The 12,986-nt window shown below is 38.5% G+C and overlaps 1 protein-coding gene across 3 annotated transcripts in view; it reads left to right on the top strand.

The window, feature by feature from the left end:
- The window catches only part of LOC144043302 (sodium channel protein type 2 subunit alpha-like), a 48,779-nt gene extending 36,102 nt beyond the window's left edge, over window positions 1-12,677 (top strand). For 2 of the 3 annotated variants that reach the window (XM_077556762.1, XM_077556764.1), the window contains 9 exons: window positions 2,275-2,448; window positions 2,819-2,845; window positions 3,975-4,097; window positions 5,668-5,940; window positions 6,330-6,383; window positions 6,461-6,598; window positions 8,901-9,005; window positions 10,571-10,841; window positions 10,919-12,677. In XM_077556762.1, the coding sequence (XP_077412888.1) occupies window positions 2,275-2,448; window positions 2,819-2,845; window positions 3,975-4,097; window positions 5,668-5,940; window positions 6,330-6,383; window positions 6,461-6,598; window positions 8,901-9,005; window positions 10,571-10,841; window positions 10,919-12,150 (2,397 nt within the window). In that variant the 3' untranslated portion in view covers window positions 12,151-12,677. The remainder of the gene's footprint in view (window positions 1-2,274; window positions 2,449-2,818; window positions 2,846-3,974; window positions 4,098-5,667; window positions 5,941-6,329; window positions 6,384-6,460; window positions 6,599-8,900; window positions 9,006-10,570; window positions 10,842-10,918) is intronic. The other variant, XM_077556763.1, reaches the window with a different exon arrangement.
- Window positions 12,678-12,986: the final 309 nt, after the last annotated feature.

Raw genomic sequence — 12,986 nt, 5'->3', positions numbered from 1 at the left:
CTAATTGGAATTTGATGGCTTAATCAAAATGGTGATGGAGTGGAATTACGGCATTGTATTTTTTTGGCAACACTAGCACATTTTTAAACCTCACTGATCCTTAAGACTCCCTGGTTCCACTTGACCAGTGTACCTTGTTTGACCCATCATAATTTTTCTGCAATGTGGAATTAAAAGTCAGCATACTTTTAGCACATTGTGCTTTTATTTGGCATCTTACACTTAGTCTACCCACTTACATACTGTAAATGTTTAAAAATGGTTTAAATGGTTTACACTTTCTATTTTTAGTTTTACGTTGTTTCCTGTAACATTTCCAAATACAATTCATTTTGTCTTTTTTATTTGATAACTTGTTTTTAATGAGCCATGTTTTTACTTTCTTGAATTCTGAGGTAATTTTGTCCCAAATATGCTGCATTTTGTCACCAAAAAACGGAATATTTTTGTCATCTGCAAACAATTTGATGCTTTTAAATCAATCATATTTTCCCATTCAAATCAGTTTTTTTTGTTATAGCCCTTATTTTTTACCAATTTTTATCAATACATCATGATTCTACAACGGCGTATTAGGGCCACGTATAATTTTTTTTTTTTTTTAGAGGACGGGGCAATGTTCCACTTTAGAGGGTTTTTTCTCGCAAATTTGCCACTTTATATAGTGGCAGATGTGCGAGAAAAAAACTCTTTAAAAACGTACAAGAAATACACGTAGCGTACTACTCGACTGTTTGTGCGAATACTTTTCGGTCGGGTTTCCAAATAAGGAGATAGTAATTGCTTTAGCATAGATTAACCATATCATGTTAAGCATTCGCTATTTGAAGCGTTGTGTACGGCCACTGGCCAGCGACAAAGACGCCTCGCTTCGCAAAGGCCCACACCCGGACGATCAAGCATTTAAGTTAATTTGTTAAAATGTATATATACTTGTACATTTATGTTTCCAGAATTATTATTTGCACGTTCGTCCATTTTTATTTCTTTTTTGTACAAGTATGTAAATTGATGTGTCGAATCTGCTGCTCTCCGTCATTCACAAGCATTTACCTAAAGTATGCTAGCATCTCATTGGTTAGTGTTAGTCAGCTGATAGGGGATCAGGAAGTGTTTCTGCTCTAGCTGCGGTGAATGACAAGTAAAGTTTAAATTTAAGAATAAATCAGTCTCCAACCTGCCTTTTCATTTTAGAAACAGTGTCCCATTAACCACCAACAAATCCTCACATGATTAGACTAGAGGTTTTTTTTGCGAGTTTATTTCTCGGAATATCGCCCCTGCCCTCTAAAACATATATATTTATACGTGGCCCTAATACGTCGTCGTATGATTCAGATGACCCTGAACAGTTTTTCAAATGAAAACCAATTATGACAATGCATTGATGTGCATTTTTTTCCCTACATCCCTAGTGGATACATTACCTCACCAAAATGTCAAAAGTTCAGCTAAATGAACAAAACAAGACTAATTGACATTGTCAGGGAGGCTGCGCAGTAATTGAGTGGTTGGCATGTCTGCCTCACACTGTGGAGTTTACATGTTCTCCCTGTGCTTGTGTGGGATGTATCCAACTTTGGCTCCAACATGTATGTGAATTGTTCATATCACTATGTGAATTGTTCATATCAGTATGTGAATTGTTGAAATTGTTGTAATTTATTCATTATTAGAAGATGATGTTGCTTGGGGCTTGCGCATCTGCTTTTAAAGATACTGGAGGATGTCCATTGAAAAACATTATGGTCATCTCAACCCTGTAAAAAAAAAAAAGAGTAATATTAACTGGAAAAAAACTAGTAAAGATTTTTCACTCAGACGTTCGAAGTAAAATTTACAAGGAGAGTTCTGAGCATAATTGACCAGTTTATTAAAAACAAAAAAAGTTGAGGAACGATCCTCATGACCTTCAGCTTGGTAGACGGCTTGCTGTTTGCCAGTTGCCACTATACTGCCTTGCTGGTGTGTCCAAAATGAGGCCAATAACGAGTCTCAAGGCTTCCGCCTGACACCATCTATATATTAACACACAGCAGCAGCGGCATGGTGGCAGGTGGCTTTCTCCCAATCTGAAGGTTGTTGGTTTGCTCCTCAACTCATGAGTAGCTTTTATTTTATTTTATTTATTTTTTAAATAAACTGGTCAAATGTACTCAAAACCTCCCTTTTTCGGAGTGAAAAAACTTTACTAGATTTGTTTCAAGTAAATATTACTCTTTTTACAGTGTAACCATGCATTTCAAATTTTTTTTGTTTGTCTCTTGACTGCAGGCATTCGAGGATATTTACATTGAGAAGCGAAAAGTCATAAAAGTGATGTTGGAGTATTCAGACAAGGTCTTTTCCTACATCTTTGTACTGGAGATGTTTCTTAAATGGATTGCTTATGGCTTCAAGAAGTACTTCACCAACTACTGGTGCTGGCTAGACTTTCTCATTGTGGATGTAAGTGAACAAAGAATGTTGTGTTAAGTATAATTCAAGATAAACCCTGTCCCAGCTGAATTGATAGTGTGATGTGCATGTTTTGAGGGTTTTACACAGTGAAGTATTATTACTTTTCAGGGATTTTACAACCTAAATGGTTTTACCAGAATGCTTATGTTCTCTATGTTCTACAAGTTTTGCCCTCACAGCAGGATTTGGCCCCAAATTTTTAATATTTGTCCAAATGAGATTCATTAATTTGAGACTTTTTTTTTAGTGTGCACATTGTGGGTTTGAAAATAGACAAATAAAGCCCAACTTAACTGCCCCGGGGCACGCGGCCCGTGGCCTGACTTGACTTCCTTTGATTTTACCTGCTGTTACACAGATTGCTACAGACCGCTCTATTGTTAGGGTAAGTTGTAGTTAGCAGGTCCCAGGTGAGTATGAGCTCTAGGATGAAACTCGCATCTGCATCGCTTTTCACTTGCAGTTTGTTATGACATCAAAAGCCATTGTTTCCAACAAGGCATTTCGCTTGGAGAAATAAAAACCCTCTTCAATTCATTTGATGACACTCTGGACTTTGGCTTTTGTTTCAAAACAATTTCAGTGCCACATACTGTACTGTAAGGTTTATCTACAGAAGATCAATTGTAATCATTTCAGCCTACTCATCTTGGTAAGCATTCTTTACGTTAGAGATACATTGTAGAATTTAAATTTGTTTTTAACTGCTATTCTGTTTATTTAGGATGTTTGATTTGTACATTGGCAAAGTTAGCTTCTGTACTTGATAAAAAGTTGTATTTTTCCTTGATGACTTCTATTTGCGCTTTTATATTGTTTTCATGCCTGAAATTGGTACCCTCCTTGTTCTGTTCAGACTATTAACCTTCAGTATCTTCTTTAGATATGTTGGACAAACACATCCGTAAATAGACTTTTATAAAGAAATTCACACCACCGGGACCTTCTGAGCGCTAAATTCTTTTAAAGAACTCATTGGCTCAAATTGGTAACAAATTTGGCTGATTTGTTAAACCTTCTTTATAAAACTCACTCTATTTGATATATATCCATATACATATTATATGCATATATAGCTGAGCATGCATGCATGGACACATTGTGTCCATGCATGCGTACTTGTCTGTGTTTTGTCATCTTCAGTCTCATTGGCATCCTTCCATTTCCATTAATTGCAATCACGCAAGGGTCATTCAACAGCGGAATGTCATTTTGTTTTGTCTATATTGGATGTAGAATAGAGTGGAAGTCTAAATGTTCTAAAAGATGATGCAACAACCAAACCAAATCTAAACCTAACAAATTCTACATTGTGTGTTTTCCTAACTGTGGAATGTCCCAAAATCACAGAAGCTCCAAATTATTTTTCTTGTCATGTTTTTGTAACGGAGATCTTTAGAGAGGCTTATTATTGTTTCTCTAGCTTTCCATGCAAGGACTTCACTACTTCTTTATTCAAATCATTTGCATGGTATGAGACTCACAGGCCAAATATATTTGACTTCCTATTGTAGGTGTCCCTGATAAGCCTGGTGGCAAACTCACTGGGTTATTCCGACTTTGCTGCGATCAAATCCTTGAGGACCCTCCGGGCTTTGCGGCCTCTCAGAGCTTTGTCCAGATTTGAGGGCATGCGGGTGAGAACTCAAACAAGACGGCTACATGGTGTATCTCTATACTACTCAATGGGCAACAGCGTCATTTGGAGAAAAAAAAAATACATTTGCAAAAACATTCATGTGTTTCTGAAATGTACACACTGTGATGATAAATTATATGAGATGCTACTCAGTAGCGGGTCAAATTACCCTAAATTGGATCAGCACCAAATTGTACACCTTTATGGACAATTCTCATCACTTTAAACCTTGTCCCGTTCAAGGGTTAGCGTGAGCTGTATGTGTATGTATGGTATGTACATATGCAGGGTTGGGAGGATTACTTTTAAAATGTAATCCATTACAGTTACAAATTACCTGCTAAAAAATATAGTTAGTAACTTAATCCAAGTACCATAATATTAAAGTTATATAACTGGATTACTTTTGGATTACTCCAATATTCATTATGCTCATGAAGACAAAATAAAAGTAAATATCACCACAATATATATATTCTATACAATGTGCCTCTGCTATTTGCGGCTGATAGGGACCCGGGCAGCCTACAAATAGCCTAAATCCTAGTGTAATTAAAAAGCATGTAGGCTATTGATTGATTGATTGATTGAAGGCCATATGCTGTTTTCGAACTGTCACTGAAAGCAACCACACCTCACAGATAGATAGATAGATAGATAGATAGATAGATAGATAGATAGATAGATAAAATGATGATGCGTGACATCAACTGCAAAATGAACTTTTATCCCAGTCACAAATTTAACCGTGTATATGTTTTGTATGATGTTTAAATAGTGAATTGGTGGGAGAAAGATTTGTTTGGAAGGTGTAACTCACATTATGGTTGTAGGCTAGCGGGCTAGCTAGCAAGAAGCTACAGCGCGTATCATGCCTCTAGACTCTCAGTTCAAACTTTCACTCCGAGTAAGTTCCAGTGAATACCGGTCGCCATTTCCTCCTCCCGTTCGTGAAGCTTTTTCAAGCTGCCCACACGACTAGTCAGTTGGAGAGCACGACTAGTCAGTTCGTCCGTTACCATCTCCCCAACATGTAGCAACGGTCCCACTAGTGCGGGAATGCACGCGCGCTCTCACTCTCTCTCTCTCTTTCACACTCTCTCTCATCATAGAAATTGTAATCCCTCGAAGTAATCCCCATTTTTTATAAATCTGATTATGTAACGGTGGTACATGTATTCCGTTACTCCCCAAGCCTGTAAATAAGTACCCGCGATGAATGTGCAGGTTGCACGAGTATACACATGATCACACAACCTGAACAGTGAACAGCAATCAAACCACTCGTGAGACTTCAAAGTTGTCGTAGCGAGCAGGAAAATACGCTACAAATTGCAACAAGTGTGGCTCCTATTTGCGTGAGTTGACCCCAGAGTGTAGGAAAAATGTAATTGCCCATCAAGACAATAAAATCAAAGGCAGCACTTTATACATTACACTGTGTGTATATGACGGATGGACACATGATCAAACACAAGTACAAGTACAGTAACTGCCGCCATGTTGACATGCCCAGAAATGAGTTGTCCTGTTTTCTACTGCATTGTCTTCTTTGTGTTGCTCACCAGGTGGTAGTGAATGCTCTTATTGGAGCCATCCCCTCCATCATGAATGTGCTGCTAGTGTGCCTCATCTTTTGGCTCATCTTCAGCATCATGGGGGTCAACCTGTTTGCGGGCAAGTTTGGAAAGTGTGTGAACAGAACAGGCTTCGTCCACAGTTTCATAGTAGTCAACAATAAATCAGACTGCCTGGCCATGAATGACACGCAGTACTACTGGACAAAAGTTAAAGTCAACTTTGACAACGTGGGACTGGGCTACCTTTCCCTTCTACAAGTGGTAGGTTTCTTGTGTAGCATCCATTCTGCTTGTACTGTATACGTTTGTATAACTGTCAAATATATTGCTGGCGTCGGGCAGAATCTTCGTACCTCCAAAATCATCACTTTTCAGGACTCATGTTCATGAATCCAGTTCAGTTCAAAATCCATCCATCCATTTTCTACCACTGGCCCTGTTCAGGGTCACAGGTGAGCTGGAGTTTATCCCAGCTGACTTTAGGTGAGGGTGGGGTGCACCCTGGACTAATTATCTACACTCACATTCACATCTACAATAAATTATTAGCTAGCTGGTTGTCTTTATAATCCAAATTTAGATTTCAAATTAAAAACATCAATGGGGATTGGCACAAGACAATAATAATGTTGTGTATCGTGGCATTGCAGGCAACGTTTAAAGGTTGGATGGAAATAATGCATGCAGCTGTTGATTCAAGAGGAGTAAGTGTGTCATTTTGACAGATTACATGTCATAATCTAACAGCAAACATCTGACTTGATGAACTTTTGGTTTTCAGGTGGAGGAGCAACCCATTAGAGAAATCAACATCTACATGTACCTTTACTTTGTTGTCTTCATTATATTTGGCTCCTTCTTCACCCTCAACCTTTTCATCGGAGTCATTATTGACAATTTCAACCAGCAGAAAAGAAAGATGAGTATTTTTGTGACTCGTAGTCACAAAACCCACATGCAGTTGCCAGAAAAGGAAAATGAACCCTTTGGAATTCAAGTAACTGGATTTCTGCATAAATTACTGACAAATATGATATGATCTTTTGTTCCAAGTCATATTGCACATATTCAACCAAACACTTTTTTTCCATTTATTTTTGCTCGGCACAGTTAGAATTAAGGGATTAAAATACAGTGGAACCTCGGAGTTTGAACGTCTCGGAACTCGTACAAATTGGACTTCAACCAAAAATCTGAGTAAAAAATGCCTCGGAGTTAGAACTCATTTTTGGAATTCGAACGCCCAAGCAAATCAAGCTAAACCAAACGTACCTTGAAAACGGGTAGCCGGGTGAAGCCGAGCGAAGCCAAGCAATGCCGAATGCTCACGTTGCGGTAGTTGAGATGATGTGTTGCTCATTTCCAGTCAGATCGTGAATACTCCCGGAGGTGCTCCATACTTGTGAGTGCATTTAGATTTTTTCACGACAATTTTCTTCGCCATCGGCCCAAAGAAAGACAACAGTGCCAGTGGCGGCAAAGAAAAACATACAGTGCTACAAACCACAGTGGAATTGGGAAGGAGATTATCGCGCCGTTGTAACTACCATGACTACTTCTGTAAATACTGGCACGAGGACCCCCCCTTAGCTGTTCAACAACGTGCCTGACGTTAAACAACGTACGCAAGGTCCGCTTAGTCGTCTAACAATATGCTCAATGTAAAATACACAAACTCAGCACTGAACTAAAGCAAGCATTAACATAGCATTTATCATCCACTGATGCCATCACACCACAACAAAAAAGCTAAGATATTTTTTTATTGTTTAAATACTGTACTGTACTGTAAATGTAAAAAACATAAATAGGAATTTTCTCTTGTTGGAGCTTGGGAACGGATTCATTACATTTACATTGGGAGAAATGGGAGAAAATGTTTCAGAGGTTGAACAATTCGGACTTTCAACACTTCGCAGGAACGAATTATGTTCAAACTCTGAGGTACCACTGTAAATAAATCACACGACGTACCATCACAACAGTCGCAAGTTGACTACTGAGTGCACCAAATTCCTTGCAGCACATATAGGCCAAGCAATGTAGCGTGATCACCTGCAGACAATGATGGCCAAGCGGGGCGTAAAATCACAAATCATATGAGTTGGGTGTGTGTCTTGTAGGGCTGAGTATCGATTTTAATTTCCTCAATCGATTTGATTTTGATTTGCAAGAGTTCAGTTCGATTCGGATTAGATTTTTCCAGATTTGATTCGATTCACTTCAGTTCAATCCAATACTGATTAATTAGGGAACATCAATTCTATACAATTATATGTCAAGGACGTGATAAAAATTCCACAAATACTCAATTTTAATAATAAAGTAAATTTTGTGGAGGCAGTAATTGGTCAAATGATTTAGTTTATTAATTAAAGTAACATGTGTTACAATCACTTAAGTGTTACACAAACATTAACATGAGCAAGGATGAGATGAAAATATTTTCACAATTATAATTCCATAAAATCTCATGAAATGTCTTAAAGTGCAATAGGTCAGGTCTTCCATAAATGTAAGAAAATACTTTTGAATTCATGTGAACAGTAAATTTCAGTGGCGGGGGTGGGGTGCGGGTGCTTGGTCCTTTAAAATGTAATTTTCTTAAGAGTTTATGGGGGGTAGATATTTAAATAATCAATTCATGGTTTTATGAATCAATATTTGGCTGGAAAAGGAAGATCGTTTTAATATTAATTATTAGATTTTTTTGAAGCGCAGCCCTAGTGTCTTTACCTCCGCTGAACTGATTCGTCAAACCACTGGAGTTAAGAACCACTGGCTTAGACGGATACACATAATCTATATTTTCGTATTTTCATTGGAGACCGTATGTCAACATTCAAAGGGCAGAATTAAATCAACAACCAAATGGCTTCAACAGAAGAAGAAGCCTTCTGCAGTGACCCAGAGTCCTGACCAATCAGATCTTTCCTTACTGTTAATGGCCATTGTACTGAGCAGGTCAGACGTGTGTACTACTTTAGTCACCACACATCATAAGAAGTTTCAGTTTTGTGGTTCATCTTCACACTCACTACACTAGTACTCATCTGTAGTGGCGTTACATGAAAAACACACACACACACATATATTATGTACACGCCACTGAGCTTTTGTCTTATGTAAATGTTATAGAGGTTCTCCTGTGCAGTATAGGCTTGTTAATGTTTTGAGTGTGGCTGTCTTTCAAAAATAATGTCAAGTGTCTTTGATTATACTTAGGTGGACAGGATATATTTATGACTGAGGAACAGAAGAAATACTACAATGCTATGAAGAAGTTAGGAACTAAAAAGCCACAAAAGCCAATACCAAGACCCACGGTAAAGTAACATCATCATTTTTCATGTCCAAATACGACAGCATATTAGGGCCACATATAATAATAATTATTATTATTATTTATTTATTTTTTTAGTGGAGATAATATTCCATGAAAAAACTCACAAACTTACGAGAAAAATATATATATTTGCGACAATTTAAAGCAGCAATTTTGCGCGAAAAAAATTCGCAAATTTACGAGAGAAAAAATGCAGATTTGTGACATTATAAAGTTGCAAATTTGCAAGAAAAAACTCAAATTTACAAGAAATAAATTGCAGATTTGCAAGAAAAAAAACTCAGGAACTTGTGAGAAATACATGTAGCATAGCTATAGTCTGGACATGGTGCTGGCTTTTTGTCCACCAGGAGCTATATATCGTGAAGATTCGTTAGGGATTAATGGAACACGCTTTATAAAATGAAAAGGCAGGATGGAGACAGATTCCTTCTTAAACTTTACTCGTCACACACGGATGGCAGCTACAGTGAAAACACTTCCTGACCCCCTGTCAGCTGACTAACACTAACCAATCAGAAGCTAGAAAACTTAAAGTAAATGCAAGTGAAATTAGTGAATGACTGAGAACTGAAGATTTAACACGTCATTTTAGCTACTTGTAGCCAACGCTTCAAAGTATGAATGCTTAACTCATTCACTGCCATTGACGGCTATAAACGTCAAAAATTCATTTTAACTATTTCTATTAGTTTAACATTTTTCCACTTTTGTTAACAAGTGTATGAAAACCTAGAATTAATTTTATTGTACATTTAGAACAGATATTAAAATTTGTGATTAATCGCGAGTTAACTAGTGAAGTCATGCGATTAATATTAATTTTTAATTAATAATTTCAATTAAAAAAGGTAATCGCCTCTTGCCCCAAAATTTTTATAATCTTTTTTAAAAATGAATTTATGGCAGTGAATGAGTTAATATGATATGGTTAATTTCGCAATGAATATATTTTTATTTGAAAACCCAACTGGAATGTATTGGCACAAACATCCAAGTGCGCTACGTGTATTTCTCACAAGTTTATTTTCATAAATTTGTGGAGTCTTTTCTCGCAAATTTACCACTTTACAATGTCACAAATTCGCAAGTTAATTTCTCATTAATTTGTGAGTTTTTTCTCCGAATATTAGATCCACCCCAGCCGTCATTTTTTTGTAAACAATATTTTTTGCCTAAATCATCTCCTCGTGCTTGCAAATGGTTCATTTTTTTGTGTTTCCTGAAAAATCTGAAAAAATGACTTTGAGGCGATTATTTTAAGAAGGCGTCGATAAAAAATATATTTATACGTTGTAAGTTAGCAATATTTTCATTATTGCAGTTTGAAACTAATCATATATAGACCTACACTACATCATCCTGATGTTTTTATTTATTTGCATTTAATATTTTACCCTTCTTGTCTGGTTAAACTGAGTAGGATGCAGAGTTCAACATCACTATAAAGCAGCAAAATGTGTTGCCAATCAAAAATGATCTTATTATCTTTTCTGTAGGAGCTATTGATAAGCTACTGATTGTATTTGTCTTTGTGCAACTCAGAACGTTCTCCAAGCCTTCTTCTTTGACCTGGTGTCCAAGCAAGCCTTTGACATCATAATCATGATGCTGATCATTGTCAACATGCTAACAATGATGGTGGAGACGGACGAGCAGTCGGACCGCATGGAGTCCATCCTCAACAAGATTAATTTGGTCTTCATTGTGATCTTTACGACAGAATGCCTGATCAAGATCTTTGCCCTCCGTTGTTATTTCTTTACAGTTGCGTGGAACATCTTTGATTTTGTGGTGATTGTACTCTCCATTGTGGGTAAGTTGAGATGCGGTCATGTACACTGCACGAATGCCATAAACGGTCTTTAAGTTCTGTATTTCTACTCATTACAGGGATTGTTCTCGCTGACATCATTGAAAAGTATTTTGTATCTCCGACCCTGTTTCGAGTCATCCGCCTGGCAAGGATCGGGCGTGTACTTCGACTTATACGTGCAGCCAAAGGAATACGGACGTTGCTGTTTGCCTTAATGATGTCCATGCCAGCACTGTTTAACATCGGCCTCCTGCTTTTCCTCGTCATGTTCATCTACGCTATCTTTGGCATGGCAAACTTTGCCTATGTGAAAAAGCAAGACGGGATTGACGACATGTTCAACTTCGAGACCTTTGGGAATAGCATGATCTGCCTTTTCCAGATCAGCACCTCGGCCGGGTGGGACAACCTCCTCAGCCCGATAATGTCCAGCTCCCCGGATGAGTGCAACGTCAATTTTGTCAATACTGGCACAAATACTCGAGGTAACTGTGGCAGCCCCTCAGTGGGCATAGCTTTCTTTGTAAGCTATATCATCATCTCCTTCCTCATTGTGGTAAATATGTACATTGCGATCATTCTGGAGAACTTCAGCGTCGCCACAGAGGAGAGTACAGATCCACTGAGCGAAGATGACTTTGAGATGTTTTACGAGGTTTGGGAGAAGTTTGATTCGGAGGCCACACAGTTCATCGAGTTCTCCATGCTGTCGAGTTTTGCCGACACGCTGTCGGAGCCGCTGCGCATCGCCAAGCCCAACAAGATCAAACTGATCTCAATGGACCTTCCCATGGTCAGCGGCGATAGAATCCACTGCCTGGATATCTTGTTTGCCTTCACAAAGCGAGTGCTGGGCGAGTCGGGGGAGATGGATGCCCTCAAACAGCAAATGGAGGAGAAGTTCATGACCACCAATCCTTCCAAGATCTCTCACGAGCCCATCACTTCCACGCTGCGACACAAGCTGGAAGAGGTGTCGGCCGTCATCATTCAAAGGTGTTACAGGAGGCATCTGGTGCGCCGGCAGATGAAGCAGGCCTCTTACCTTTACAGACAAATCAACTACGAGACTGTCGTGGATGTGGAAAATGCTCCAGAGACGGAGGGGCTCATAGCAACGATGATCCATCATTACGGGCCTGTGGGAGGGGAGTTTTTAGAGACAAAAGAGGGCTCGCTAATGTCCTCGCCACCTTCGTACGACAGCGTGACAAGAGCAGCCAGTGACCTCTCCGATGTCATCAGGTTATTAGCCAGGGACTCGGAACTTGGGGATCCTCATGAAAACTATGAGGAAACTTTTCTTTGAGATCAGGTTCAGTGGGGGTATGATTGTGTTTTTTCTGGAGAAAAAAAAAACGTGGACAAAGAGATTTGCCCGTTTTCATCGGAATCGTGCAAAAGCTTGAAAAGTGTCTGAAATGAGCATTATTGTTAAATTGAAACACTCATGGGGATGTAGATGGCCTTATTTCAGAAGAGGATACTGAAATGTTATTTTGACTGACAATTCCTGATTGAACTACATAAAAAAATACATTAAAGAGGAAGGCAACCCCCAAAAAATCTTTACAATAATATGTTCTGTTTGAGTTATGCAGCAAAATCCACCCGTTTTTATCTACCGGTATCTCAGAGGGCGGCCATTTTGTCACTTGCTGTCGACAGGAAAATGGCATCACAGTTGCTCAGGGCTCAGGCAACGACCAATCGCCGCTCACCTGTTTACTGGAGTATAGTCATGTAACATTCCCAAGCTGAGCCGTGATTGATCGTTACATGAGCCCTGAGCAATTGTTATGTCATTTTAAGCCAACCGTAAGTAGCAAAATGGCCGCCCCCTGAGATACCGGTAGATAAAAACAGGTGGATTTTGCTGCTTAACTCATATTCCACAAAACCTAATATTAACCAGAATATCATGTTTAGACAAGTGGGGCTGCTTAGAACATATTATTATCAAGAATATTTTTTAGTTAACTCTACCTGAAATTTCAGGATGAATCTAAAATGCACCTTAACCTTTACAGGTTTACTTAATTTGACATTTTCCAAACGTTTAAATGGGCACGTCCAACCTTTCAATGTTTCAGTACTTTTTGCCCACCTTACGAGCTGAGTTTTTGTTGGATAAAAATTTCCAAG

The sequence above is a fragment of the Vanacampus margaritifer genome, chromosome 2 (genome assembly GCF_051991255.1).
Source record: "Vanacampus margaritifer isolate UIUO_Vmar chromosome 2, RoL_Vmar_1.0, whole genome shotgun sequence".
NCBI lineage: Eukaryota > Metazoa > Chordata > Actinopteri > Syngnathiformes > Syngnathidae > Vanacampus > Vanacampus margaritifer.
The sequence above is the reverse complement of the archived record's forward strand: the minus strand, read 5'-3'. Positions and strand labels throughout refer to the sequence as shown.